This window comes from Microcebus murinus, chromosome 32 (assembly GCF_040939455.1).
Source record: "Microcebus murinus isolate Inina chromosome 32, M.murinus_Inina_mat1.0, whole genome shotgun sequence".
Lineage (NCBI taxonomy): Eukaryota > Metazoa > Chordata > Mammalia > Primates > Cheirogaleidae > Microcebus > Microcebus murinus.
In genome coordinates, this window is record NC_134135.1 from 1202793 (window position 1) to 1229587 (window position 26795).

A 26795-nucleotide genomic window follows, 5' to 3' on the forward strand; every position below is an offset into this window, starting at 1 on the left:
TGTTTTATGTTGCCTGGCAGATGTAAGCCTGGGGCTGCCGCTGCCCTCCTGAGTGGCCAGTGGAGGTGGGAGTCAATTAATCCTCTGGACCTCAGTTGCCTCCCTGATGGCCCTGTCCGCTCCCAGGGTGTGAAGATGGTCTTCACTCCCTGCTCCCTGGGGCCCACAAACCCTGCCATAGCACCAGGGGCCCACAGCCCCTCAGCCTGTGTCCTGCTGGGCTGCAAAGCCTGTCGTCCTCTGAATGGAGGCCCCACCCTGAGGGTCTGGTTGGGATTCTTTAGGCCACCCCACAAAAGGACACTCAGTTGCAATGGTTGAGAAAAAGTCAGCTGACTCTTTATTGCTGGAAGGGGGGAAAGGGCTCAGGAGCTCTTGGTGTGGCGCGTGCGCTTCCTCTTCACCATAACAGGCTTCTGGCTGCGCAGGATGGCACTGGCCCTGCGGATGGCAGCCTGGGGGGAAGGCAGCGCAGGTTCAGTGCACCCACTCGCTGCCCCCACCTACCAGCCTCGCAGGCCCACAGAGGGGCGGCTGTCCTGGGGTGTGGTTCCCCCAGCCAGCCTCTAGCCATAGCCCCCACCACCTCCATAGCTCAACTGCAGCCCTGGACCAGGAGCCCGAGACAGCTCACCATGCGCAGATCCGGGCGGTACTTGTTCTTGCGGATCATGTGCCGGATGCTGCTGAGGGTGGCCCGGGCGTTCTTGTTGATAGTGGTCCGCACATAGGAGGTGGCAGGCTTCCGCTGGCCTGGAGAGAAGAGCAGAGTCCTGGGGTCAGTCTGTCTGGGCGTTTGGTGCACCTCTCGGTGTGAGGACACAGCTTTACTCCAAGGACCTGAGCACTCTGGTCCGGCCAGAGCCCTGTGCTCCTGGCAACGGGACGCCTAGGCCAGCACTGCTGAAATGCTGCTTGACCCCAGAAAGAGGCCCTATTTCCTCAAGCCAATCCAATTCCTTAACTCTAGGAAAAGCCACCCATGTATCTAGCAGTCCAAGAAAAGAAAGTTTTTAAGACCTGGGCCAGTGGGGGTGATCCTGGGCAGGCCACTGGCCCCAGCCAGCCCTTAGCATTCTGGGCCAGGTCAGCAGATGGCCCTGTCTCTCCACCTGTCCAGACACACAGGCCAGGCCCTGTCCTGGGTACCCACATACCAGGATTATAGTAGGTAATATGAAATTTAGATGTTAACAATGGTCGGATAGTTTCCAGACAGCTGTGTGTATCTTGTCCTCACTGTGTCTTTTTTTCTAAGAGATCCAGTCTCACTATGCTGCCCAGGCTGCTCTAGGACTCCTGGCCTCAAGCCTCCCAAAGTGCTGAGATTACAGAGGTGTGAAATACCCAACTGGGCCCTGTGTCTTTTGTCACACACATACAGCAGAGCTGCTGTTTTATGTGAGGACATTCCAGGGAGTAGGTGAGGGGGAGCTTGGACCCACCCACTGCAGCTCTGCTCTTCCTCCCAAGACCCACCCCTCTGGAATAATCTTGAACAGAGTCAGCAACTGACAGCAAGGTGATGTGGAGGCCAGGTGTGAAGAAGAGCACTGGGACAAGGGCAAAGTCTAGACCCCACTGCCCCGGATCCAAAACCAACTGCCTGACACTCGCCCAATCCTGTCAACCATGAAAACACCCTATTCTTGTGCCAGAAGCCTGTCGCCTCAGCCAGGATCTGATCGGGTCTGGCCAGAGCCCTGTGCTCCTGGCAATGGGAAGCCCAGGTCAGCACTGCTGAAATGCTGCTTGACCCCAGAGAGCGGTCCTATTTCCTCCTCATGCCAATCCAATTCCTTAAGTCTAGGAAAAGCCACCCATGTACTTAGCAATTCAAGAGAAGCTTTGAAGACTCTCCAGAAAGGGGTCCTCAGAAGTCTGGGCAAGGCCCCAGCTGCTCCCTCCAAGGTGAGAAGCAATCACTAAGGTCACAGGCTGGGGCTGTTGCTGCCACTGAATAGAAGGGTGTTCAGCTCTGAACAGGGACAGAGGCCAGTCTCAATCAATAAGACAAGAAAAACTCACTCCTTAAAACAAAAAGCCCTAGTGGAGATCAAATGCAGACACAGGCTCCTGTGCTAGAGACCCCTACACCTCTCACAAGACACTCGGGGAGATCCTAAAAACGCCTGTGCCTGACTGTGTGCAGTTTATGGGGGTGGGGTCCTCCAGATCTCTTCTCTGAGCCCACACAGGCAGCACAGGGGTAAAACTGCTGCTTTCAACCCAGCCTGTCACCTCCAACGTATGGCAGTGAGGGCCCTGGCCCTGTTACACCTCAATTTTCTCGCCTGGGAGATGAAGCCATCCATCCCCACCTGAGTTGTTTTGAAGACTTAATCTGAGCAAATACAATTGTGCAACCCCGCGATTCAGGCCTCACAACCACTGGAAAGTCCCGGTTCTTCCTTTCTCCGCTTTACAGGTGAGGAAAAAGGCTAAAAACGTGCGGGACTCACGTCGCTTGGCAAATCGGCCCAACACCAGGGATTCTCGACTCAACGGCAGAATTACCCCTCCTGCCCGACAGCGCAAAAGCCCCAGCTCTCCGCCCGAAAGGAGCCTGTCGTCTGGGCCGAGCCAGGGCAAACCCTCACCGGATCTCCGCTTCATGACCACCACGACACCTTTGCCGTCGGCCGCCGGCTCCACGCCCACCGTCTTGCGGTGAATCAGCCCGTTGTAGCGGAAGGAGTTGCGGGCCTTCAGGTTATTGGGCTCCTGAGAAGGAGACGGCACAGACGACCGTGAGGAGGGGACCCCGAGATACGCGAAGACCCCTCCCTCTGACCCAGAGAGTCGCGGACCCTGGGCCCTCCTCCCGGGGAGCCAGGCGTCCGGGCCCACTCACGGTGCTGTACGTCTGCTTATTCCTCTTGATCAGGAAGCTGGAGCAGTTCCGCACGACCATCCACTGCAGATGCGCGGACATGGCGGCGGCTGCGGGGAAACGGCACGTGAAAGGCAGGGGCAGGAGGAGCGGCAGGCAGGCGCCGCCGCGTGGCCCGCTCGGGAGCAGACAGACCGGGAACCTGGGCAAATGGGAGCAGCCCTCGGGGAGACGGCGACCTAGAACTTTCTCAGGCTGCCGAGACTCACGGCAGGGAATGTGGGAGGGGGACAACGTGGGAACCCACAACTTCAGGCGCAGGGTTGGGAGGCCGCCAAGGACTCTTGGGCTTCAAGAGGGAAAGCGGGCAGGGGGCACCGAGAGCGGGCGGCGGGCACGAGATGGCGGCCGCGCGGGGCGGACGGCAGGCGCGCTCTCACCTCCCCTCGCTGCGGCGGCCGGAGACGGAAAGAGGAAGGCGGAGGGCGGGGCGACGCCTTTAATACCGTACACGCATTTCCGCTTCCTCTCCCGGGACGCGCCTGGAGTCGCCGGTCCCCGCCTCTGAGGCGGCTAAGGGGTGTTCGGCTATTTCCGCCGAGCCGTCGCGTGCCTCTCGGGAATCCTCGGAACTCTTCGGCTAGGAAACCGAGGGAGTGCTCGGGGCCGTGGAACGGCGCCGCCCACGGCCGGGTTTCATCCTGGTTCCGATGCTAGAGGTCTGGAGACCTATTCCTCAGCGACCTCTCTCCGGTATTGCTCACCCGGTGCGTGGCGCTGTGCTTGGCACATAGTGGACGCTCAATAAACATTTCTTTTACGAATAAACGTGAACGCGTGAACTATTTAAGCCCTGGCGCCTTCGGGTGCTTCCGGCTTTCTTCGTAAGCCTTCGGCTATGCCCTATGAGGGCACCGAGACCCGTGTGGGCATCTTCGGAACTCTCCGCAAACCCTCTTTGGAGGGGTGGCCGCCTTCCCTTATTCGCTCATGCCCAGTTCGGATCTGCCCGGAAACACTCGGTCCCCATCCGGGCACGTTCGGAACCCTTCGGCTAATCCCGGCAGCTCCGTGCAGTTGGCTCTCCCCAGGGTTTTCCTGAACTCTTAAACTATCTGGAGCATGGGGAGAGCCCAGACGGAACTTTCTCGCAGACTGCCAGGAGAGCGTGGATTCCCTCCAAGGGCGGGTTGTTTGGAGCAAGAGAGACTTGCATGTGGCAGCTCTTGGTTCCCAGCCTGTTCCCTGTGCCTGGCTGCCCTCCCGCCCCCTGTGAGCTGTCGCACCCACTAAACTCCCTGGAAGTTCCTTTTCCTCGAGGAGCGGGAGCCTGGCCTGATGCTCCCTGTGTCCTCAGCTCCACCAGCCCGGTCTGGCCCGGGGAGGCCCCGGAGACGCCCACTGAACGACAGGCGTGACTGCGCCGGGACCGGGTCACACCCGGGAGCCCCTGAGCGCCGGGCCTGGTCGGGCCCGAGCCCGAGTCCGGCAGTCGGGGTGCCCGCGGCCTGCGTTGGAGCCTGCGGGCCGACAGGGCTGTGGGAGCCCCTGCGAGTCGCGTCGCCCTTCGCGCCCTACGGCTCGTTGTCTACGGGCCGGACACAGGAGGCCCAGAAGACACACGCTGAATGGAAGAAACTCAGCTGCCGCAGAGGCTCACGCGTCCCCCTTCAGAGCACCGGGTGCTCTGCGTCCCGGGGCTCCCTGGGCCCCGGGGCCTTGTCGGGGTTTGTGTTCGCCGGAGGCCCCGGGAGCTGGCGCTGAGTAGACACGAAGCCCGGGCTCCCAGTGTTCCACGCTGCCACCGTTAAGTGACCTGGATCTCGACCGTGTGCCCCCCTGCGTGGCACGGGCCCCGGCCTGACCCCAGCGCCGGCGTCTGCCCTGCACAGAACCGCCGCCAGGGAGGCCCCAACCTGCCGTCCGCGCCCAGCCCAGCTCAGGTGACCGGGCGGGCGCGGGGCACACCTGGCCCCGTACCCTGACCCCGCCCCGGCGCGCCCGGCACGCTCTCCCGGAGCGGGCGGCGGCGGTGCAGGCCATGGCGGCGCCCGCGGTGTGCACCTCGCTGGGGCCCCCGTCCGGGGCCCCGTCCGCGCCGGCGGCCGCACCCGTGCCCGCGGCCGGCCTGGGCCGCTGCCGGGTGGCGCTGCTGCTGGCGGTGGCGCTGGACGTGGCGGGCATGGCGGCGCTGCTGACCGGCGTGTTCGCGCAGCTGCAGGTGCGCGGCCGCGACTTCGGCGACCTGCTCATCTACTCGGGCGCGCTGCTCGTCTTCCTGAGCCTGCTCGGCTGGATCCTCTGGTACACCGGCAACATCGAGATCTCGCGCCAGGAGCTCGAGCGCGACTACGGCCTGCGACCCTCGGCGCTCGCCCGCCTCGCGCGCAAGCTGTCCCGCCGCTGGTCGGCGCCCGCCGCCCCGGGCCGGCGCCAGCCGCCCGGCTCCCGGGGAGCGCGCCGAGCCGCCCGCGCGCCCCCGCCGCCCGCCGCCGGCTCCCGCCGCGTGCGCCTGCAGCTCGCCACGCTCGAGGCCGGGCCCGGGGCGGCGGGCGCGGGCAGCGAGTGAGCCCCAGGTGAGGGCCGGGCGGGGCCGTGGCGGCAGCGGGAGAGGGGCAGAGACAGACGGAGAGAGACAGGGAGGGCTGCTGCAGTGGGGAAGTGGAGGCACGGAATGGGGTGGAGACGGGATGGGAGAAAGTCTGGCAGAACTAGGAGAGACCCAGAGACACGGAGCCACACAGACGGCGGGCACAGGTGCAGACTTGGGGTGGACGATGAGACACTGCCCCTAGATAAGTTGCGCGTGGGATTGGCGGGAATCACAGCGCCACCCCCCCCCCCTGGAGATACCACCCCCGCTCCAGCCTCCAGGTGCACAAGGACGCCTCCTGGTGAAACCCGGTCTCTGAGGTCACTGCTATTACCATCCCCATTGCACAGTGGAGGAAATGGAGGCCCAGGAAGGTGCCACCCCTGCCCAAAGGCACATGGCACGTAGGCAGAAGAGCCGGTGTTCTCCTGACAGGAAAGAGTGAGGGAGCCAACTGAGGCAGGTGTAGTGACACAACCGCTCCTTCACTTCCCTTTCCCTCTCCTCAACCTCTGTCACCTTTCCTAAACACACTCCCAGCCAGCCTTCTCCACACCAGGGGTGCCCTGCTGTCTCCACCCCACCCGGCAAACGTCTCCTTTTTTTTTTTTTTTTTTTTTTTGAGACAGAGTCTCACTCTGTTGCCAGGCCTAGAGTGCCGTGGCATCAGCCTAGCTCACAGCAACCTCAAACTCCTGGGCTGAAGCGATCCTCCTGCCTCAGCCTCCCAAGTAGCTGGGACTACAGGCATGTGCCACCATGCCCGGCTAATTTTAGTTGTCTTTCTTTTCTTTTCTTTTCTTTTCTTTTCTTTTCTTTTCTTTTCTTTTCTTTTCTTCTTCTTTTTTTTTTTTTAATAGAGATGGGGTCTCGCTCTTGCTCAGGCTGGTCTGGAACTCCTGAGCTCAAATGATCCACCTGCCTCGGCCTACCAGAGTGCTAGGATTATAGGCGTGAGCCACCACGCCCAGCCTTCTCCTATGTTCTTTAAGATCCGACTCACTTTCTCTGCCCTTCTTTGGGTCTTCATAGTATCTGTTACCCCGATTGCTGCTTGTGGGACCCTGCGCTGTGTCTGCCTGTGTTGGAATTTCCTCTCCCTTCTGACAGGGAGGGCCTTAAGGGTAAGACCTGGGTGTGTGGTGTCTTTGTTCCCAGCACTGCCAGGCAAAAAGTGTAAACTCAGGAAAGGTTGATGGTTAGGTAACTAGGTGGAAGGATGGGTGAATAGATGGATGGATGGGTGGGTGGATGGGTTGTTTAATGGGTAGATGTGGATAGGTGGGTGGTGGATTGGTGAATGGATGAGTTGATGAATGGATATGGTTGGATTGGTAGTTGTGTAGATGGGTGAATGGGTGGTTAGAGGATTTGGGATGAGAGGGAGATGGATGAGTGGATGAATGGGTTTGTTGATGGGTAGAACAATGGATGGATGGGTGACTGAATCAGTTTCCCAAGTAGGGATTTCTTACAAGAATTAAACTCTACTGTTCCTGTAATCCTAGCACTCTGGGAGGCCAAGGTGGGCAGATCGCTCAAGGTCAGGAGTTCGAAACCAGCCTGAGCAAGAGCAAGACCCTGTCTCTACTAAAAATAGAAAGAGGGCCAGGCGCGGTGGCTCACACCTGTAATTCTAGCACTCTGGGAGGCCGAGGCAGGAGGATTGCTCGAGGTCAGGAGTTCAAAACCAGCCTGAGCAAGTCTCTACTATAAATGGAAACAAATTAATCTAATTTCTCTAATATATAGAGAAAAAATTAGCTGGGCATGGTGGCGCATGCCTGTAGTCCCAGCTACTGGGGAGGCTGAAGCAGCAGGATTGCTTGAGCCCAGGAGTTTGAGGTTGCTGTGAGCTAGGCTGATGCCACGGCACTCACTCTATCCTGGACAACAAAGCAAGACTCTGTCTCAAAAAAAAAAAAATAATAATAAATAATAATAAAAATAGAAAGAAATTAATTGGCCAACTAAAAATATATAGAAAAATTAGCCAGACATGGTGGCGTGTGCCTGTAGTCCCAGCTACTCGGAGGCTGAGGCAGAAGGATCGCTTAAGGCCAGGAATTTGAGGTTGCTGTGAGCTAGGCTGATGACACAGCACTCTAGCCCAGGCAGCACGGTGAGACTGTCTCAAAAAAAAAAAAAAAAGTCTACTGTTCTAAGACATTTTCTGTATGTAATGAATTAGCTTTTTTCCTTATGCATCCAGGACGCTACTTGTTATATATTATTCTTTGTGAGAATTGAGAAAATAGTCACCGTGATCATATCCTATGTTCTGTGGTTCAGATGAGGAAACTGGTTTAAGAAAGTATGAACAGGGCTGGGTGCAGTGGCTCACACCTGTAATCATAGCACTCTGGGAGGCCAAGGTGGGAGGATTGCTCAAGGTCAGGAGTTCGAAACCAGCCTAAGCAAGAGCGTGACCTTGTCTCTACTAAAAATAGAATGAAATTAATTGCACAACTAAAAATATATAGAGAAACTAGCCAGGCATGGTGACACATGCCTGTAGTCCCAGTTACTGGGGAGGCTGAGGCAGGAGGATCGCTTGAGCTCAGGAGTTTGAGGTTGCTATGAGCTAGGCTGACACCGGGGCACTCTAGCCTGGGCAACAGAGTGAGACTCTGTCTCAAAATAAAAAGAAAGGATGAACAACTATGTGCACAGGTAAAGCATGAGCTAACACAAAATTTGAAATATGATGCAAAAATAACCACCTGTGGTTAAAATTACCCTTGAAAATTCTTTATATTGCCCAAAAGTCTAACACAGCTGGGTGTGCCTCTACTCCTGGTACTGCCTGCTGGACACCCAGGCCAAGCTGAATGGAATAGACCCCTTTTACAAGGACAATGGGCCTGTTCGAACTGGGGCCTCCTCCTCACTGGGGAGGGTGAAGTGCTTCTTGCACATGAAGGACAGAGAACTTGAATTTTAACAGAGGGACCCATAGGTTCCAGCTGTGGCAGCTCCTCTCTCCCTCTGACACTAGTGAGTTGAGTAGCCTGTCTCCCTGTCTCTCTTAGTCTCTTGGTCTCTATCTCCCCAGGTCTCTTTCTCTCTTGTCCCTGTACCTGTCTTTTTTTCTGCATCTCTTACTCTCTGCCTGCCGCCTGCCCCAAGTCTCGCATTCCCAGTCTTGTACCCATGGGCTGCGAAGAGTTGAATGCACACATGCACGTGCGCATGCACACGCACACACCCTGGGGGCTCTGCACCAAACGGGGGTGCAGCCATGAAGGAGCAAGGGAGCAAGTGTGTGAGTCAGGCATGAGGGGAGCAGGCAGGAAGCAGCAGCTCCCTGCCCCTGCCCCCCAGGCCACTAGGTGGTGGGCCTGGGAGCACAGGGATGGGGGGTGCTGAGCAGTCACTAACCCCACCCTCCCTCCTGCAGATGACCCCGCCGCCCCACCTGTCAGGACTGGACTGAGATGTGCAACTGTCCCCTGCAGCACTGCCACCAGGATGCTACCTGACCCCCCTCTATCCTCACTGGGATAAATGGCTCTTCCTCACAGCACTGCATGCGTGTCTGAGAGAGGGACAGTGCTGGGGTGGGGTGAAGGTTGCTTGCTTCCTTCTAGGACCAGAGCCCAGGTGGGTTTGGCCACACCCAAAGTGAGGCTGCCCATGCCCTGGGGGCACCTGAGGCCACTGGGGATGTAGGAGCCCAGCTTCTCACTGGCCTTCCCAGAGGGGAACTGGGTAGGGTGGGAGTGAGGACCTTTCGCCCAGACCCACCCACCCAACCCACCCTCCCTCCACGCAGGCCTCCCTGGGTCCTCCAAGAAGCATGGACACAAGGACAAATTGGACTTGCAAGATATTTATTGGGGGAAACACTTATGGAGGGTGGCTTGGTGCAGGTCTGTCACCTGCAAGGAGACAGGGGAGGAGAGTTTGGTAGGATGAGTCTTGGACTTCTGAGAAAGTTTCAGCTGGCCAGTGGGGCTTCTAAGAGCCAAAGTCCTCCGCTGGGGGAGGGAGGCCCACATCATGGGGGGTGGGGGCGCCCCCTGCAGGAAGACTGCTGAGGACAGGTTTCCAGGCCATGGCATGCCACCTGCCCCCACCCCCACCCAATTCAGGCACCCTTGGCCGCCCCGGCCTCCCTCCACATACCCCCACTCACTTGTTTCAGACACTCCTCACTCCAGCACACTGCCACCCCCTCAGTCCAGGGCCCCCACAATCACAGCCTGGGACCCTCACTCAGCCCAGATCCACACCCCATGCCCCACGCCCCCCCCACCCCCTACTCAGCCCAGGTCATCCTCCTCCTCAGCTCAAATTCTCCCCACTAACCTCCCACTTCTCTCATTCCAGAGCCCCCCTCAGCTCACATCCCCATGGCCACAGCCTAGCACCCCGGCTCAGCCTGGGTCCCCCATGGCCCCCAGGGCACACGCACCTGGCCCCCTGCCCCAGGTGTGCGCTGTGTATCCTGTTCCCCACGGCTCTCAGAAAAGAGAACAGGCGTCTATAGGATATCTCTGTATTGAGGGGTCCCCCAGGGATGCCCCTAATCTTCCTCTTCTCCACCCTCCGTTTCCTCGCCCCCTTCTGTCCCCTCCCCCTCGGTGGCCGCTGAGGCTTCTGCCCCCTCTGTAGGCATGGAGGCTGGCACACTGGCCACGGATGCCTTCTGGTCACTCATTGTCCCTTGTTCCTTAGAGAGCAGCGAGACCGTCTTCGACAGGTTGCATTTACCCGAAAAGAACGCTGGCATGTGCAGCATGTCCCGGCGCTTGGCCCACCTAGCAGGGAGGAACACACTCAGCCAGGCCTCCCACCTGCTCCTCTCGGGGTGCCGGCACCCTCGAGCCCCAACCCCACTTGCCAGAACAGGCAGATGCTGCAGATCAGGAAGAGGAGGCCACCGCATGTCCAGCCCAGGGCCCACATGTGCTTCCTCCGCATATTTTCTGCACAAAGGGGGAAGGTTAACACCCAGGGGTCCCAGCCACCTGACCCGGGACCCAGGGACCCAGGCTTCGGGGCTCTCACCGTCCGGACGCTGGTGGTAGCAGACCCCATCGCGGTAGCAGCATCGTAGGCGCAGGCAGAGGTTGGGGTTCTCGATCGCCGCCTGACCGCCACAGCTCTCCCGGTCCCACACGTCACCCTCACAACCTGGGGACACAATGAGTGGTTGGCTTCATCACAGAGCCCGGCCCCAAGGACCTCAGACACGAGGGTCCCAGGTTAAGGGGCTACCTGCCTAGTCTTGTTCTGTGCAGGACCCAGGATTCTAGGACTCCGGCCCTCCTCCTTCAGACCCAGGGGTCTCCCCAGCCCCTCCTCCCTCAGACCCAAGGGTACCCCCCAGTCATTCCTCCCCCAGACCCAGGAGTCCCCCAAACCCCTCCTGCCTCAGACCCAGGGATTCCCCCTAGCCCCTCCTCCCTCAGACCCAGGGTACCCACACCTCCTCAGATCCAGTGGTCCCCTCCAGCCCCCCACACTCAGGGGTCCCCCAGCCCCTCCTCCCTCAGACCCAGGGGTCCCCCAGCCCCTCCTCCCTCAGACCCAGGAGTCCCCCCAGCCCCTCCCTCAGACCCAGGGGTCTCCCCCAGCCCCTCCTCCCTCAGACCCAGGAGTCCCCCCAGCCCCTCCTCCCTCAGACCCAGGGGCCCCTCCTCCCTCAGACCCAGGGGTCCCCCCAGCCCCTCCTCCCTCAGACCCCTCAGGGGTCCCCCAACCCATCCTCCTTCAGACCCAGGGGTCCCCCCAGCCCCTCCTCCCTCAGACCCAGGGGTCCCCCCAGCCCTTCCTCCCTCAGACCCAGGGGTCCCCCCACCCCTCAGACCCAGGGGTCTCCCTCAGACCCAGGGGTCCCCCCAGCCCCTCTTCCCTCAGACCCAGGGGTCCCCCAGCCCTTCCTCAGACCCAGGGGTCTCCCCCAGCCCCTCCTCCCTCAGACCCAGGGGTCCCCCCACCCCTCAGACCCAGGGGTCTTAAATGGGCTTCGCCTCCCTAGGGGACCCAAGGTTTCAGCCACTGCTCACTCCATGGATAGAAGAATCCCTGGATTCCATTCCCATCTGTGAGAGAAAAGGGCTGGTGTTGGGGGCTGTGTGGAGGCTGAGGTGGCCCCTGCTCAGCTCTCCACCTCCTCAGCCCCCTCACCTACTGAGCCCTGCAGCAGCAGGAACAGGCCCAAGCCCAGAGCTGGGATCCCACAGCCCACCATGTCGCCTCCCCAGACCCCTGGGGCCTCTGTGGGAAGTGTCCTAGAAGGACATCACCCCAGCAACCAGCTGAGCCCCGCCCACCTGGCCCCCAAGATTATGAGTTCTGTTGCCAGGGAGTCCTCTTAGCAATGGGGAGGGAGGGGCCTCACACTGGCCTGGCCACGCCCTGCTCAAAGGAATTGATTCTTTAGGGACCAAGTGGAAGAGGCAGGGTGGGGTGGAAGAGGCAGGGTGAGATGGGGTCTCCAGCTTAGATGAGCCTCCTTAGGAACTTTGGGTGGGAAAGAGAAGTCCAGAAGAGTCTAGGGCATCTCCTTGTCACCCAGGGAACCCTGGGGATGGGGATCTGGGAGACCTTTTGGCGAGGGAATCCCTTTCCTAAGTAACCTGATGCCTGAGAAGGTCACTCCAGTGGCCCAAAGGCTCAGGAAACCCTGTTGCTAGGGAGTCTTTCCTCTTAGCAACCAGGGTAGGGGGGGTCTTGAGATACAGAAGGCCTCACTGAGCCCCATTGTTAGGGAAGGTCCCCCTAGCAACCGGGAGACCCAGGAGGGGGATGAGACCATGGGGCTGGAGCCAGGGGCCAGAGCCTCAGGCGGGGTCCCCTGGTTCCACGGGGTTCTGAGAGTGGCTCTTCCACTCAGGCCACCTTCTCTCTACCGGGCCCCTGCTGAGATTGGAGGAATGGTGGAGGGCACTCCTAAGCGAGGAGGTCGCAGTTCCCCTCCTGCCTGGTGGCCAGAGGGTGGGGGCTGGGGAAGGAGTCCCTTGGGTGGGGAAAAGGGGGATCATCCAGCCTCCATTTTGCTCTCCCCCAGTGGCTGTGGAGAGACTTGGTTCCCAAGAGGAGGAAGCCAGACTGGGGGCTGGGTTGGGACCACGATTCCTGGTTCACCCTGTCTGAACACCCACTCAGCTTTGCAGGGAATCTCCTCTCCCCTGGGGCAGTCTCTATTTGGGCTACAACTCCTGAGTCTGAGGGACAAGGGGGTGGGGAGGCCTTGCACCTGAATTAGAAGAAACCTAGGAATTGCAGGGTCAACTCCTGGGTCTGAGGGAGGAGGGGCTGGGGGGACCACTGGATCTGGGGAGGAGAGGCTGGGGGGACCACTGAGTCTGGGGGAGGAGGGGCTGGAGGATCATTGGGTGTGGGGGGCTGGAGGGAACCCCTGGATCTGAGGAGCTGGGGGGACCCCTGGGCCTGAGGGAAGAGGGGCTGTGGGGACCCTTGGTCTGAGGGAGGAGGGGCTGGGGGCCTGGCCCCCTGGTCTGAGTGGGAACAATCCGGGAGCCGGACCCCATTCCCAGTAAGCCCAGGAGGCTGACTCCCTGTCTTACCCGGCTCTCCTGTAAACATCCTGGTGTGTGCTGAGTGGGCCCCGGGCTGCCTTCGTCAGAGATGACACAGGTCAGAGGGGGCTCGGCAGGGGGCCGGGGGTGGGGGTCAGAGGGGTTGTGGGGCTGAGGCTGGGCAGCTGCTGACCGTTTCCTGTGTCAACATCATCTGGTCCCACTTCCCAATTCTCGGGATTCCTCAGGGATCAAGGAGGGGGTGGGGGGGCGGGGCCAGATTGCCTTGGACCGCGGCTTGGGACTTGGGGGCCCCCGCCGTCACAGCCCTCACCGCTAATGACAGGTTTGGGCTGCCTCTGTGGCTGGACTGCCCCGTCACCCCCCAGAGGCCAGACAGGACCCCCCAGGGACAGACAGACGGACACACACAGCCTCGGACCTGCTGACCTCACACCCTGCCAGCCCGGCTTCCCCCAGGCCAGCACATGCACAGGGACTCTCTGCCCCCCACGTCCCGCTTCATCTCCCCCGGGAGCTTCTGGCAGCCTGGCTCCCCACCCCGTCTCTGAGCTGGCCTCGTGTGTCCACCGTTCCTGGCTTTGCTGCCTTCTCGTCCCTCTGCGTCTCTGTGCTCCTGTTTCTATTTGTCTCTGTTGCCTTCTGTCATTTCTCGGGATTTCCCAACCCTGCCTCTGGGTTCTGGTTCTCTTTTCCTGTCTTCACCTCTCTCTCTCTCCCTCTCTCTCTATTTCTCTCTCCCCTTGTTTCTGCAGAAGTCACCCAGCCAGGTGTCCCCCCACTGGCCTGGGGAAGACCCAGGAGTCCCGAGCAATCCCCTGCCCTCCTGCCACCCCATATGCCTCCACTCCTGCAGCCACACTGGGGGGGATGAAGTCTGACCCCACAACCCCCAGGGTAAGGACCCAGCCAGGACAAGAAACTGGGACCCCTATATTGTCCCTAATCATGACCTCCCCCACACAGAGCACTTCCCAGAGTGCAGAAGGGCCACAAGTTTTTCCTTCATCTTTCTCCAACTAGGATTTAGGGCCCCAAACCTTTGGTCTGAGGGAGGAGGGGCTGGGGGCCCCGGACCCCTGGGTCCCTTTAGGTGGAAGGGGCTGGCATTACCAGATCCCTGCTGTTGCTCCCGGGCTGGCCCCAGGCCAGTCCCCCATCCCCTCGGGCTAGTCCATCCCCTAAGCTGGTGGCCTGAGTCACCTTGGCTGGCCCTGCCGGTCTGGGGGGGGCTACGTCAGCTCTCCCCTCACTGACGCAGCCTTGGGCCCCCCACGCTGACTCAGCCGGAAACAGGCCCCCTGAGAGGCGGAGACCCAGTGGTCAGAGTTCTGGGTCCCAGCGGGAGCCAGGGCTGGGGGCCCCTGGAGGGGTGGCTATGACAGACCAAAGAGGCAGAGAGCAGGCTCTTACCTGAGGCGATGAGGTCATGTCCCACCATGGGGGGGCTGTGACCTCACCTCCTTGGGGACCTGAGCAGACGCCCCTCCAGGAGTAGTGGATGGGGAGGGGGAGGCCTCCAGCTGCCATTCACCCCCAGATCCCCCTGGCAGCTCAGCGCAGCCTCCCGGGCTGGGAAGGGGGTCTGCAGGGAGACCTTGGGAGGTCCTTCCACCTCTTTGTGCTCTCTGTCCAATGTCCAATCCTATCTTTCTCTGGCATCTACATCCTGGGGGGCCCTTGGGGACTTAGGTTGCGTCCCTGTCCCTCCCCCGTTCTATTACAAGTCTCAGGTTCTGCTGCAACTGACCGCCCGGCGCTCACCCACTGCGTGCCTGGGTGGGCATTGAGACCATCGCCCCGAGCCTGAGCCTGTGTGTCCCTCTCCCACCGGACACCTCTCCTGCCTCTATCTCCCCGAGTGGCGCTGTCCGCTGGCCATGCCCCCCATCCTCACTCCATCTCTCCTGCTCACAGCTCCACCTCTCCCCCAACCTCCCCGAGTCTGCCAAAGGCTACATCCTTTTGTCTCCCAGATGTGTTAATAAAAATTAACGAGGAGAAAAACGCTGGTTTACAGTGATTGAGTGCTGACTTTGTGCTTTATGTCAATGAGCTCACTTCGTCCTCATCCTGGGGTTTGGGGGCATGGGGGGCTCTCACTGTCCCCATTTCACAGACAAGGAAACTGAGGCATGGAGGGGCAGTCACGCATTCGAGGTTCCACCTCCACAGAGTGTCTCCACACCTCTTTCTCTTGGTCCGGTCTCTATCTCTGGTCTCTGGTTCTCTCCCACCATCATGTCTCTCCCTGTCTCTGAGAGAGGCTTCCCCTCTCTCTGCCCCCATTGCTGAGTCGCCTGCATCTCCAATGTCTCCATCTCCCTGTCTCTGCCCCCCCCATCCTGGTGGCTCTGCCTCACATCTCTGCATTTCCTCCGCTCCCTGCCTCCTCTCACTGTGTCTTGGTGTCCTGTCCCTGTCCTCTCTCGGTCTCTGCAAGTCCCTCCCACTGTCTTCATGTCACTCTCTGATCTCTGGCTCCTCTCTGGCCCTCTCTGCCTCTCTGGGCTGTCTCCCTGGCTCTGTCTCAATGTCCCCATCCCCTGTGTCTCCGTCTCCCTGTCTCTGGTGTCCTCCCCACACCGTCCTTTGGAGTCTGCCTCCCTTGCACATCCATCTCCCCAGGCCCCTGTGCTGCTGCCCTGGCCTGGCCTCTCGCTCCTCCTGCTCCCAGCTCTCGGCCTGTCCTGGTCCAGCCGGACCCCCACCCACAGTCAGGCCCCAGCTCTGGAGCCATGTGTGTCTGCTCCAGCCGTGGAGGTGGAGGGAGGGGACGCCAATGACCTCACCAGACCCTCTCCGACCACCCCCCCTTTCCCTTTTCAACTTTTCCAACTTTTCCTTCCGTGCCCTCCTCTGAGCGCCGTGCGCGCCCTGAGAGGCAGCGGCTCCGTGTGAATGGAAAAGGCAGGCAGGGAGGGTGAGTCAGGATGTGTCAGGCCGCCCTCCCCTGCCGCCTGCCCCCCGCCGCCGCCCCGGCCCCCTATATAACCCCCAGGCGTACACACTCCCTCACTGCCGCGGCCCTGCTGCTCACCGCACATGCCTCCCCTCCCCAGGCCGCGGCCCAGCTGACCCCCCGGGCTCCCCCTGGCAGCGGACAGGGAAGGGTTAAAGGCCCCCGGCTCCCTGCCCTCTGCCCTGGGGAACCCCTGGCCCTGTGGGGACATGAACTGTAAGTTGGTTCAAGTTCATGGGTGGAGGGGACAGGGAGGGAGGGAGGGACCCAAGGGGGGCAGACACCGCTGAGTCGGACAGACAGGGACAGAGGAGCGCGCCGCGGGGAGAAAGGGCGATTCAGAGAAAGCAGGAGGCTGAGACGAGATGGGCAGAGAGGGACGCAGAGACACAGACGAAAGCGAGGGACAGGCCAGACAGGGCCCGGCGACGAGAGAAAGGGGGATTCACAGACAGGGACAGATGCCGGGAGTTTTTCCCAAATGGCTGGGGGCCCCCAGGGAGTCCGCGGGGACCAGGAGCCGAAGACACCCAGGGACCCTGAAAGAGAGGCTTCTGGGAGGGAAACTAAGGCAGAGTCCGAGAAGAGGGCAAGCCCGGGAACGCGGTCCAGCCGGGGGAGGCAGAGGAGCGGGGCGTGGACAGAAGGCTGGGAGAGCCAGACAGATGCGGGTGGACGGACCGCCGGCTGGACGGCCGGGGAGCGGCGGGAGGACGGCCCTGGCGGGACGCGACCAGGGGGCGGGCTGGAGGTGTGCTGCGGCGCGGGCGGCCCGGGGGCGCTGATTGGCTGGCGGGCGGGTGGGCGTGGCGGGGGGGTGGGCTGCGGGGAGCTGCGCGGAGTCCCCACACCCCAGCGCCTGCCGCCTGCGCCCCTCGCCTGTCCCGCCGGGCGCCGCCGGCTCCTCGCTCCCCGCCCAGGTGTGCTGCGGGCCGGCCCGGCACCACCGCGGCCGCTTTGGCGCGGCTCCTGGGAGGGGGCGCCGTGGGGTCTCCCCGGGAGGCTCAGCGTGTCCGGGTCTCGGCCCAGGTCTCCGGCTCCCTCCCCTGCTCCCAGTCCAGCGCGGGCTCCCGGGGCCCGGGGAGGGGGCAGGTTCTGGCCTGTGCCTCCCCCCTCATGCCCCGCCCCGGGGCCCAGATTCCGGCGTCCGGGGGCGGACGGGAGACGCCCGGCCAGTCTACCCGCCCCGGGCCGCGTCTGCTCCGACGGGCGGGGCAGCCAGAGCCGGGGAGGGAGAGGGAAGCCCGCCCCGGCTCTGCGACCTGCCTCCGGGTGCTCCACCCGGGGACTTAAGACCTCCAGCCCCTCCTCCCTTCCGACCCAGGGGTCCAGCGCCAGCCTGAGCTCTCTGCCTCCTCCGCCCCTCCCCCCAGGTGTTTGCCGCCTGGTCCTGGTCGTACTGAGCCTGTGGCCAGATAGAGCTGTTGCCCCTGGGCCACCTCCTGGCCCTCCTCGAGCTTCCCCAGACCCTCGGGCCGAGCTGGACAGCACCGTCCTCCTGACCCGCTCCCTCCTGGCGGACACCCGGCAGCTGGCCGCACAGCTGGTAGGAGAGACTGGGCCCGAGCCAGGACAGGATGACAGGGATGGAGAGACGCCGAGAGGGCTCTTGGGGGGAGCCGGCAGGAGGGCTTCTGGGCTCTGGGGGTGGCAGCCAGGGGAAGGAGGAGTTTGGGTCCTGAGGTGGGGGCTGGAGGAGCCCCAAGGCTGGGTGGAGGGTCCCCTCACAGCATTTTTCCCACCAGAGGGACAAATTCCCAGCTGAAGGGGATCACAACCTGGATTCCCTGCCCACCCTGGCCATGAGTGCAGGCGCGCTGGGAGCGCTGCAGGTAAGGGCAGGGGAGTGGGGTGGAGCAGAGGTGGGGGGCAGGCAGTGAAGGGGGCACGGTGGGTCCTGCCAGCTGTTCCCTGACACCCCCGCCCCACCCCCAGCTCCCTGGTGTGCTGACTAGACTGCGAGCTGACCTGCTCTCCTACCTGCGGCACGTGCAGTGGCTGCGCCGAGCAGGTGGCCCTTCCCTGAAGGCCTTGGAGCCCGAGCTGGGCGCCCTGCAGGCCCGGCTGGACCGGCTACTGCGACGGCTGCAGCTCCTGGTATGTCCTGGCTCTGACACCTGACCCTGATCCCTGAGTGCCTGAGACTTTGAATCCCAGGACCCCAGGACCTAAGACCCCAGGCCCAACTGCAATACCCTTGCTCTGAGACCCTAACCCTGTGTCTCCAGGATCCTGTGTCTCCAGGATCCTGTGGCCCTGAGGCCCCAGGTCCCCACATCCTGCCCAGAAATTCTAAACCCTCACCCAAGCCCTGAGACTCCATAGTCCATGATCTCTGCTGCTAACCTTCTGAACTCTCCCGACAGATGTCCCGCCTGGCCCTGCCCCAGGTGCCCCCAGACCCACCGGCGCCCCCTTTGGCCCCACCTGCCTCAGCCTGGGGAGGTGTCAGGGCGGCCCACGCCATCCTGGGGGGACTGCACCTGACGCTGGACTGGGCCGTGAGGGGGCTGCTGCTGCTGAAGACTCGGCTGTGACCCCAGATCCAAAGCCACCATCGTCCTTCAAAGCCAGATCTTATTTATTTATTTATTTCGGGGCTGGGGGCACAGCAGCCAGGTGCTACCCCCATCTTCTCCCCCTAGTCAGATACAGTCCTTCCGTGAGACCTGGGGGGGCATCTGTGCTCTATTTATACTTATTTATTTAAGCAGTGGGGTGTGGGAGGCAGGGGGACTCCCGGGTCCCTGAGGAGGAGGCAGCTGGGACCCTGGGTGCTTGACTCCAGAAGTCTGTCCGCTGTGCCTTCCTGGCTCCCACCCTCTGGGCCCGGGCAGGAACGTATATATTATTTATTAAACAGTTACTTTTTGTGTTGGGATAGGGAGGGAGGGAAGAGGGAAGCCTGGGTTTTTGTACAAAAATGTGAGACAGAGAACGAGGAATTAAATTTGTCACACAGATCCACTTGGGGATGATTTCTCTGAAGGCTGGGGCTGGACGCTGGGGCCCTTGGGCCAGACAGGGCAGGGGAGACTGGGCATTTGTCCAGAGAGCTCTGTAAAGGCAGAATCTGAGCCTCTCCTGGTACCCAGCACTTCATAAGTCCTCAAAAAATATTTAATGGAAGGTTCCAGAAGGTCGCCAACCTGCAAGCTCAAGGTCGTTCATTATGGCAATGTTCACAACAGCAAATTGGAAACAACCTAGATGCCCAGCGTTGGGGGATTGTTACATAACATGGTGCACCGTGTGATGGAACACCAGCCGGTCTTGAAAGGGAGGCCACGGGACAGCAGCCGGGAAGTGTCTGGAACATGGGACAGCAGGCTTCAAAACCACTGAGGGATCCCCATTTTGCATTTCTCCTTACATATATATGGATTTGAAAAAAAATCCCAGAGGAAAATACAACAAAATGTTGACAATGACTGTCTTGGTGGGGTCAAAGGTGAGAGGTGGGATTGTGGGTGACTTATTGTTTGTGCTTGTCTGTATTTTTTGGAATTTCTGCCATGACTGTGTATTTTGCATGACACATTTAATAATAAACACTATTTTTAGAATGACATATACCAGCCTTCCCCTTTCCCCTCCAAAAAGCCCTCCTAGGGCACAAGAATGACCGTGAATTGAGCCCCCACTCTGGGCTGTGTTCCGAGTGCGGGCTCCTTAGACGATTCTCCTGGCCTCTCAAATACACCCTGTTTTCAGGTGAGGGAAATAGAGGCTCCTTAGGTGTGAGGGGTTCTGTTGTCCAGGTCCCATGACTCAGGAGAGGGCACGGCGGTCCTACTCTAGGTCTGGCTCGTTCCAAAGGTCCCTTTCTTTGCACCTCAGTGTTCAGGAGCCATGGACCTGGGCACAGGCACACTACATGGGGAAACTGAGGCTCGGTAAGGGTTTGTGTCTTACCCAGCGTCTAAGGAAGAGTCAACATCAGAGTTGGGACTATAATGCAAACCCTTTGGTTAATCATCCTTTTACAACAACACAGAGAGCCTCCCTTGGGTGGACTTGTGCTGTCACCAGATTGGGGCTATAGTGGGGCATGCCCAGCCTGGGCCTGGGGTTCTGATTCACCCGCCCCAGCCCTCAAGACTCCAGGCTTGGGCTGGGCAAGGTGGCTCACGCCTGTAATCCTAGCCCTCTGGGAGGCCGAGGTCAGGAGTTGGAGACCAGCCTGAGCAAGACCCCATTTCTACTAAAAGTAGAAAGAAATTAACTGGCCAACTAAAAATATATAGAAAAAATTAGCCAGGCATGGTGGCTCATGCCTGTAGTCTCAGCTACTCAGGAGGCTGAGGCAGGAGGATCACTTGAGCCCAGGAGTTTGAGGTTGCTGTGAGCTAGGCTGATGCTACGGCACTCTAGCCCAGGCAACAGAGTGAGACTCTGTCTAAAAAAAAAAGACTCTAGGTTTTATCCCCAGAGAAGGGGCCCAAGTTCCGGAGAGTTCCTAGGAAGAGGGCCTTGTGGGTCTGATGAGGTCACAAAGCCCCTCCACCGAAGGCACCTCCCCCGGGCCAGAGCTGTCCACCCCCCACAGGGCCATGGCCCAGGCCAGAGCCTCCCCGCCCCTGGGCAGCACTGCTCTCTGTAACCGCTGAGCCCCTGGCACCCGAGAAACCCGTGGGGCCAAGGCCAGTGGGCTGGGGCAGGGCGGGCTGCCAGCCTGGGTCCCAGGTCCCCTAGTCAGGACTCCCCCCACCACTTCTGCAGCCACCATGAACCGCCTTCGGAATATCAGGCTCCTCCGGCCGCCCCAGGGCCGGCCAAAGTGGGTCCCCATTCTGGGGGAGCTGCAGAAGACCCTCCAGAAGGGCGAGTACTTGCCCCTCCGCCCGCTGCCCATGTTCGAGAGTAACTTTGTGCAGGTCCCCCAGGCACCCTGGGGGCTGAGAGGGGCAGGAGGGGAGCGAGACCACCTGGCTTGGGGGATTTTGAGAGGGACAGGGATCTGGGCCTCCAGAGTGGGGGTTCGGGCTGGGGGTGCCAGAGGTGTTTGGGAGGAAGGCGTAGTCCCAGCCCCTCTCCCTGGCCGCCCCAGGTGACAAATCGTGGGGGCCCCGTGTATGTGCATCACGGAACCAACCGGCTGACCATGGGTGTGGCCGCCTCCCTGCCAGGCCTGATGCTGCCGGACATCTTGCTGATCGCCCAGCCCCCCGAGGGCAGGGAGGGCGCAGGCCTCATCCTGACCAGGTGCCTTCCTGCCCCCATCCCTGGCCTGCCCCTCTGCTGCCCGCTGCTCTAGCCATCCCCCCCCAACTCCCCAGGATGATCCCCCTGGACCTCGTCCACCTGTACGTCCACGACCTTTATGCCTGGCGCCTGAAGCTGCGCTTGGTCACCGGCCGCTACTACTACCTGGAGCTGGAGGCCCCGCACAACGAGGTGGGCTTCCTGTTCGACCGCTGGATCCGCCTCATCAACCTGCTACAGGAGCCTGCGACCACCTGGGCCCCCAGGACCATGCACACGCCCCCCCTGGAGGTGTCCCTGGCTGAACCGCCTGCCTCCACCTGGCACCTCCAGGTGGGACCCCAACTCCGCAGACCCTGGGCCAGCAGCCCTAGGAACCCACCATCTAGATTCCAGAGGGAATTGGGACCAACAGTCCAAAGTCCAGGGTCCTTGGGGGAACGGGGCTGGGGACGGGACCCCTGGGTCTGAGGAAGGAGGGGCTGGGGACTGGGGACAGAGACCGCTGGCTGAGTAGCTCATGGAAATGTGGAAAGAGGGAGGGCTGGACCCCTCCTGACTCCCCTTCTCTCCCACAGGTCCCATCCTTTTGGGAACACGCAGGTGAGCGGGCCCTGCCGTCCTCAGTCCTCCGAGGGGCCTCAGGTTCTCCAGCCCGGGCGAGGACAGAGCTCTGGCACCTGAGCTCTTCCCCGCTCTCCCCCGGCAGAGCCCTGCATGTGCTCCTCGGGGCCTGTCCTTGCATCCTCTGCTCAGGGTCCCTGACTCGGGTCTCTGCTCCTCTCTTCCCAGTCACGGTTGCTCAGCCCACCTTTCCTTACAAGATGCTGAAGGCTCACAGACAAAAGAAGACCATGGTGAGCCGGCCGGGGTGGGCCCAGTGGTCTGGGGCCCGACGGCTGCCTCTCTTCTGACTGTCCCTTCCTCACCTCATTGCCAGGCCTTCAAGCGCAGATTCAGGTCTCAGGCCGTGGGTGACTCCGTGCCCCTCATCTGGTCGCAGCTGGAACATGCTGACACTACGAAGAAATCCAAAGAAAAGAAGTGGGCAAGGGGTCTTGTCGCCGGTGGGACTTGGGAGAAGGATGGGGACCCTGGCCTGGACACCACCAAAGTCCCGCAATGTTGCCCCTACAGGTCCCACCCAGACACCTGCCCCGATGGCTCCTACACTCAAATCCATGCTTCTGGTAAGATCAGCCCCCTCCCCTGCCACCACCGGCGGCGCCCGCGGTGGAGCCGGGCCTTTGGCGGCACCGGGCCTTTGGCGGCAGGGCTCAGCCCGCGTGCTCTCCCCCCAGAGAAGGCCAGCATCACCATCCGGACCATCTTCAGCATTGTCTCCAGCACCGCCAACCAGATTCAGTCCTCGACAAAGGCCAGCTACGCGCTAGGGGCCATGGCCGGGCTCCCGGTCTTATGGGGGAGACATTTGGGGCTGGATCCCTGGGTCTGAGGGAGGAGAGGCGGCTGGGGGATGAACCCCTGGGTCTGGGGTCTCCCCCAGCCCTGACATCCATCCACCTACAGGCTGGCACGTCTGACTCGGATGAGGCCACAGGCGAGAGACGCTTGCTTGAGACCCCTTCACACTGTATCTCGGAGAACGGCCCCGATTTCTTCTTTCCACACTCCTACGATCACTTGGAACCGTTCATGTGGCAGCAACACATCCAAGACCTCATGGACCTTGAGTCCAGCACTCTGTCCTCCACCTCCTTCAGCCTGTCTCCCTACCCTCCCTCTGCATACCTGTCCACACCCTACTCCTCCTTCCCCAGGCCCAGCGAAAAGCATAGGCCCACAGGCTCCCGGCAGGGGCAGGGGCCACCCCCCTCCCAGAGGGCCCCATGTGTCCCTGTCCAATCTAGCAAGGCCCCATTCATTGTCGACCAGTCCCAGAAGATCCCGGCTGTACCTGCTCTATCCCGGAAGGCCCCAGTGCTCCAAGCGCCACCCCACAAAGCCCTGGCCGTACCTGGGCCACCTCAGAAGGTCTTCGCCATGCCTGGTCCAATCTGGAAGGGCCCACGTGTATCAGCTGTCCCCCAGAAGCCCCCAGCCATACCTGCTCCGTCCCGGAGGGCCCCACCTGTACCTGCTGTTCCTCAGAAGGCCCCAGCTGTACAAGCCCCACGCCTACCTCAGAAGACCCCATCTGCAGCTACTATTACCCAGAAGGGCATGTCTCTATTCTTCCCTGGCTCCTCCCAGAAGCCTCCGACCTTACCTACCCAACACCAGATGGCACATGGATTGCCCACCGCAAGGGGGAAGCCCCCTGTCAATTTTGACCTGTTGCCAACAGGACCTCCCGGGAGGGACGCGCTCCAGAGAAACAAGACTGAAGGGAAGCCAGAGCAGGGAGTGACGGTGGGCACCAAGCAGACGGATGTGGTGGCGATGAGGACCCAGACGAAGTCCCTGGGGGTGCCCTTCACCACGACCAAAAAGGAGTCCGAGGACATCATGATGGGCAAAACCCGGGAGATGACCCTGGAGGGCTTGAGGGGCTGGGGGAAGTCGGAGGACAGGACGCACCGGGCGAAGGAGGAGATATCCCTGGACCTGCCTGGTGGGAGGTCCAAGGAGGTGGAACAGCAGAAGAAGTGGGTCAAGATGCAGGAGCTGGCCATCGAGGACCCTCCCGAGGAGCACCGCAGGCCCTTCTCGGTGGAGGGGCTCGCCCTTGCCAAAATGATGATCATTGCCAACTCCAAGGAGCAGCGCTTGAGACCCACTTTGGTCTCACTTCCCTCCTGGCTCTCGGTGACCTCCCACACCTCTGCCATGTCTACAATGGGCTCAATGCCCTTCAACTCCAACCAGCTGAAGGGGCCGTCGGTGACGGTGAGGGAGTGGCCAGAGTCGCACACCTGGGTGAAAAAGAACAAGCAGCAATGGACAGAGATGAAGGAGCCACCCTGGGACACAGTGAGGCCTTCCAAGGCACACCTCCGCGCTAAGGCCACCTCCGGCAGTCCGAAGATGGAACCTGTCTCCCAGGCGCCCATCCCCCTGCCTGCTTCTCAGTGGGAGGACTTACCGCCATCACCGCTCATGGACAGCCCCATCTCAAGGATGGAGGCCACAGCCAGGCTGCTCCAGCAGCCCACGAGGACATCTCAAGAGCCCGTGACGGTGCCAAACCAGCGCCCCGTGGCCAGGGCAGGGTCATCCTCAAAGATTATCTTGCCCATGCTGGTAGAAATTGACAATATGAGGGACAAGGACATCAAGGTAGAGAAGATAAAGGAGGACCCCCCCATCTTCAATCCTCCACCCAGGTATTTGGAGTTAGCAGCGAGCATTTACTGTCAGCTCTGTTATCTGCAAGGCAGAGACCATCATTCCCTGGTTTCACTTTTATTCGAGCACTTGATATTTAGTGAGTGTCGACTACCTGCCAGGCATTGTTATAGGCAGTAGGGATCCAGCGCCCAACAATGGGGGTGGCGGTGGTGGAGTGTGTGTGTCTGGTGGATAGACCAGAGACGCTGCTAAACATCCTGCAGTGCACAGGACGGCCACTACCACAGCACAGGTGGTCTAGGAAGGCCTTATTGAGCTAGGAGCATTGGTTTAAAGATCTGAAGGAAGGGGCTGGAAGCCATGAGGACATGGGGGGAGAGCATCCCTGCAGAAGGAATAGCCACTGCAGAGTCCCTGAGGCAGGAGTGTACACAATGTGCTGGACCGAGAGTGAGCTCCAGGGGATCCCAGAGAAGGAAATGCAGTCAGAGGAGTAACAGGGGCACCCATCATGTTGGACCTTGCAGACAGTTTTAAGGACTTTGGCTATGACTCTGAGTGAGCTGGAGGGTTTGGGGCAGGACAGTGGTGGGAACCAATTTATGTTTGAAAGGGCTCTCTGGTGGGAGCATAGAGAATGCAGAGGGGACAAGGGCGGAAGCTAGGAGAGCCCAGAGGAGGCCGTAGCAATAACCCAGGTAGAAGATGATGGGGACAGGTGGTGGGCTCTGGAGGGACTTAGAAGCATGAGCCAGCAGATTGTTTCACAGACTGGGCATGTGGTGCAAGAGAAAGGCTGGCATTGTGGATGGCTGGGAGGATTGGGGGCCCAGAGGCCCAGAGGGTGCAGCAGGAGGGCAGGATTCCAGGAGAAGCTCTGACATTCCCTTTTGAACATCTGGATTCTGAGATGTCGGGGAATTGCAAGGTAGGCAACTGAATATGTGGGTGTGGCGGTCAGGAGAAGCGACTTGGGGAGTTGCCTGCGTGTGGACGGGTTACTTCAAGCTGTGAGGTTGGAGGAGTTCCCCAGGGAGTGAGTGGAGACAGAAAAGACTTAAGGTATTTAGCAAAAGAGGAGCCCAAGTCAGAGAGTGGGCAGAGCAGCAGGAGCTAGGGATCCCAACCGCGGCGTCTGAGGGAAGGTGAGTACTGGGGTGGGATCTCTGGATTTCCCAGCAAGAGGGTGACACTAGGCGTGGTGAGGACCTGATAGGAGCAGGCTGAAGAGCAGAGAGAGAGAGGAATCGCCCGGCTGCAACACGGGTGAGCCCTGCAAACATGCCCAGTGAAAGTGGCCACACACAACAGGCCACATGGCATAGGCAGATCCGTAGAGTCAGAAAGTGGATTGGCGGTGGTAACTGCTAATGGGATGGGGGTTTCTTTGGGGAGTGATACAAACGTGTTGGAACTGGATAGAGGTGGTGGTTGCACAACATTGTGAGTATACCAAATGCCACTGCAAAAGGGCACACTTTAAAATGGTGATGGTGGCAAATTTGACGTCATGGATATTTTCCCATGATACACATACACACACGTGTATGTTTGCAAAGGGGAATTGGAGACCGGGAGTAGACCTGCTCTTTCTAAGGAGTTTGCAGTAAAGGGAGGAGAGACATGGGGAGCTAGCTGCTGCAAGAAGTGGGCAGAGCAAGGGCTTTTGAACTCGTGCATTTGGCTACTGGAGCGAGCAATCCAGAGTCAGGCCTGATATCAACAAGGCAGGAAGGAGAGAGACCTAGCAGGGTCCCAGAGTGAATGAAACCACTTGCCCAGATTCCAGGGTTTGTTGTCCAGCCCTGAGAGCCAGGACTCATTCATTCCGCATGGAATTACGAGCATTGACTACAGCCATGCTCTGCCCTAGGCAGATGCAACAGTGAACTGAGCACACAGCAAGCCTTGCTCTTTCCTGAGCCATGCAGCGGCAGCTCCTGGAGCCCCGCATGGCCCTCTCTCCCTGCCGGGTCCCCCAAAGCCCTCTCCGGCTTTCTTTCTCCCTGCAGCGGGTTTCAGTAGCAGGATGCAACGGACTCAACCGTACTCGGCAAACTGTCCAGAGGAGCCCAACATGGCCAGGTAACCTCTGAGACCCTGGAGACCTGCTTTAGACCTGGCCTTGGGGTAGGGGTGGGGGGGGTCCCAGGAGCCCGGACCCCACCCCCGCTCTTTCCTCGAACCCCACAGGCCCCCAGGGTGCTGTGCACCGCTGCTGTAAGGAGCAGAGTGCTGGAAAGGCCGGCTGGGGGCATCCTCCCTCTCCGGGAGAGACCAGAACTATCGATACGTTTGTATATTGGGGGCGGGGGGCGGGGAGGGAGGGAGAGCCCGCGGAGTAGCCCAGCTTCGCAGACATTAAAAGCCTGAGTCTCAGGCTCGGCAAAGTCCGCCTCGGTGGCTGCGCGCGCTCGGGCCGCGGAGGGGCGTCGTGCG

The 26795-nt window shown here is 60.6% G+C and overlaps 5 protein-coding genes and 1 long non-coding RNA gene across 7 annotated transcripts in view; 4 read left to right on the plus strand and 2 right to left on the minus strand.

Moving 5' to 3' along the window:
- Nucleotides 1-317: 317 nt before the first annotated feature.
- RPL28 (ribosomal protein L28) overlaps nucleotides 318-26795 on the minus strand; it is an 83982-nt gene continuing 57504 nt past the window's right edge. The window contains exons 2-6 of the mRNA XM_012750228.3: nucleotides 3274-3307; nucleotides 2855-2943; nucleotides 2601-2724; nucleotides 635-753; nucleotides 318-455 (exon numbers count right to left, since the gene is read on the minus strand). Of these exons, the coding sequence (XP_012605682.1) occupies nucleotides 366-455; nucleotides 635-753; nucleotides 2601-2724; nucleotides 2855-2935 (414 nt within the window). The 5' untranslated portion in view covers nucleotides 2936-2943; nucleotides 3274-3307 and the 3' untranslated portion in view covers nucleotides 318-365. The remainder of the gene's footprint in view (nucleotides 456-634; nucleotides 754-2600; nucleotides 2725-2854; nucleotides 2944-3273; nucleotides 3308-26795) is intronic.
- Nucleotides 3425-8949, plus strand: TMEM238 (transmembrane protein 238). Its single transcript, XM_012750230.3, has 2 exons — nucleotides 3425-5409; nucleotides 8827-8949. The coding sequence occupies exon 1, from the start codon at nucleotides 4875-4877 to the stop codon at nucleotides 5400-5402; it is 528 nt and encodes a 175-aa protein (XP_012605684.3). The 5' UTR covers nucleotides 3425-4874; the 3' UTR covers nucleotides 5403-5409; nucleotides 8827-8949.
- Nucleotides 9914-11645, minus strand: TMEM190 (transmembrane protein 190). The gene is made up of 5 exons (XM_012750227.3): nucleotides 11562-11645; nucleotides 11441-11476; nucleotides 10440-10565; nucleotides 10273-10357; nucleotides 9914-10189 (listed from the first exon to the last, which is right to left on the minus strand). The coding sequence occupies exons 1-5, from the start codon at nucleotides 11623-11625 to the stop codon at nucleotides 9955-9957; spliced, it is 546 nt and encodes a 181-aa protein (XP_012605681.1). The 5' UTR covers nucleotides 11626-11645; the 3' UTR covers nucleotides 9914-9954.
- LOC105863307 (uncharacterized) lies at nucleotides 11292-14944 on the plus strand. Its single transcript, XR_012915891.1, has 3 exons — nucleotides 11292-11857; nucleotides 13693-13834; nucleotides 14665-14944. It is a non-coding gene; the product is annotated as an uncharacterized LOC105863307 (long non-coding RNA).
- Nucleotides 15961-19463, plus strand: IL11 (interleukin 11). Of its 2 annotated transcripts, XM_012750278.3 has the most exons (5): nucleotides 15961-16115; nucleotides 17273-17445; nucleotides 17645-17731; nucleotides 17835-17996; nucleotides 18266-19463. In XM_012750278.3, the coding sequence occupies exons 1-5, from the start codon at nucleotides 16109-16111 to the stop codon at nucleotides 18434-18436; spliced, it is 600 nt and encodes a 199-aa protein (XP_012605732.1). In that variant the 5' UTR covers nucleotides 15961-16108; the 3' UTR covers nucleotides 18437-19463. The 2 variants fall into 2 exon arrangements, with proteins under 2 accessions (XP_012605732.1, XP_075855126.1); XM_075999011.1 differs by lacking the exon at nucleotides 17273-17445.
- On the plus strand, nucleotides 20399-26699 carry GARIN5B (golgi associated RAB2 interactor family member 5B). Its single transcript, XM_012750274.3, has 11 exons — nucleotides 20399-20776; nucleotides 20950-21104; nucleotides 21179-21437; nucleotides 21683-21707; nucleotides 21897-21961; nucleotides 22045-22148; nucleotides 22242-22294; nucleotides 22406-22482; nucleotides 22635-24391; nucleotides 26369-26441; nucleotides 26550-26699. The coding sequence occupies exons 1-10, from the start codon at nucleotides 20627-20629 to the stop codon at nucleotides 26379-26381; spliced, it is 2658 nt and encodes an 885-aa protein (XP_012605728.1). The 5' UTR covers nucleotides 20399-20626; the 3' UTR covers nucleotides 26382-26441; nucleotides 26550-26699.

Excerpts from the sequence above, each read along its gene's own strand:
- TMEM238 (XM_012750230.3), top strand. The coding sequence starts at position 4,875 with ATGGCGGCGCCCGCGGTGTGCACCTCGCTGGGGCCCCCGTCCGGGGCC.
- TMEM190 (XM_012750227.3), bottom strand. The coding sequence starts at position 11,625 with ATGGTGGGCTGTGGGATCCCAGCTCTGGGCTTGGGCCTGTTCCTGCTG. Across the intron at positions 10,358-10,439 it reads CTACCACCAGCGTCCGGACG|AAAATATGCGGAGGAAGCAC; the intron begins GTGAGAGCCCCG and ends CCCTTTGTGCAG. Across the intron at positions 10,190-10,272 it reads TGCAGCATCTGCCTGTTCTG|GTGGGCCAAGCGCCGGGACA; the intron begins GCAAGTGGGGTT and ends CCTCCCTGCTAG.
- IL11 (XM_012750278.3), top strand. Across the intron at positions 17,732-17,834 it reads GCGCGCTGGGAGCGCTGCAG|CTCCCTGGTGTGCTGACTAG; the intron begins GTAAGGGCAGGG and ends CCCCACCCCCAG. Across the intron at positions 17,997-18,265 it reads TGCGACGGCTGCAGCTCCTG|ATGTCCCGCCTGGCCCTGCC; the intron begins GTATGTCCTGGC and ends CTCTCCCGACAG.
- GARIN5B (XM_012750274.3), top strand. The coding sequence starts at position 20,627 with ATGAACCGCCTTCGGAATATCAGGCTCCTCCGGCCGCCCCAGGGCCGG. Across the intron at positions 20,777-20,949 it reads TCGAGAGTAACTTTGTGCAG|GTGACAAATCGTGGGGGCCC; the intron begins GTCCCCCAGGCA and ends TGGCCGCCCCAG. Across the intron at positions 22,295-22,405 it reads CACTCAAATCCATGCTTCTG|AGAAGGCCAGCATCACCATC; the intron begins GTAAGATCAGCC and ends CTCTCCCCCCAG.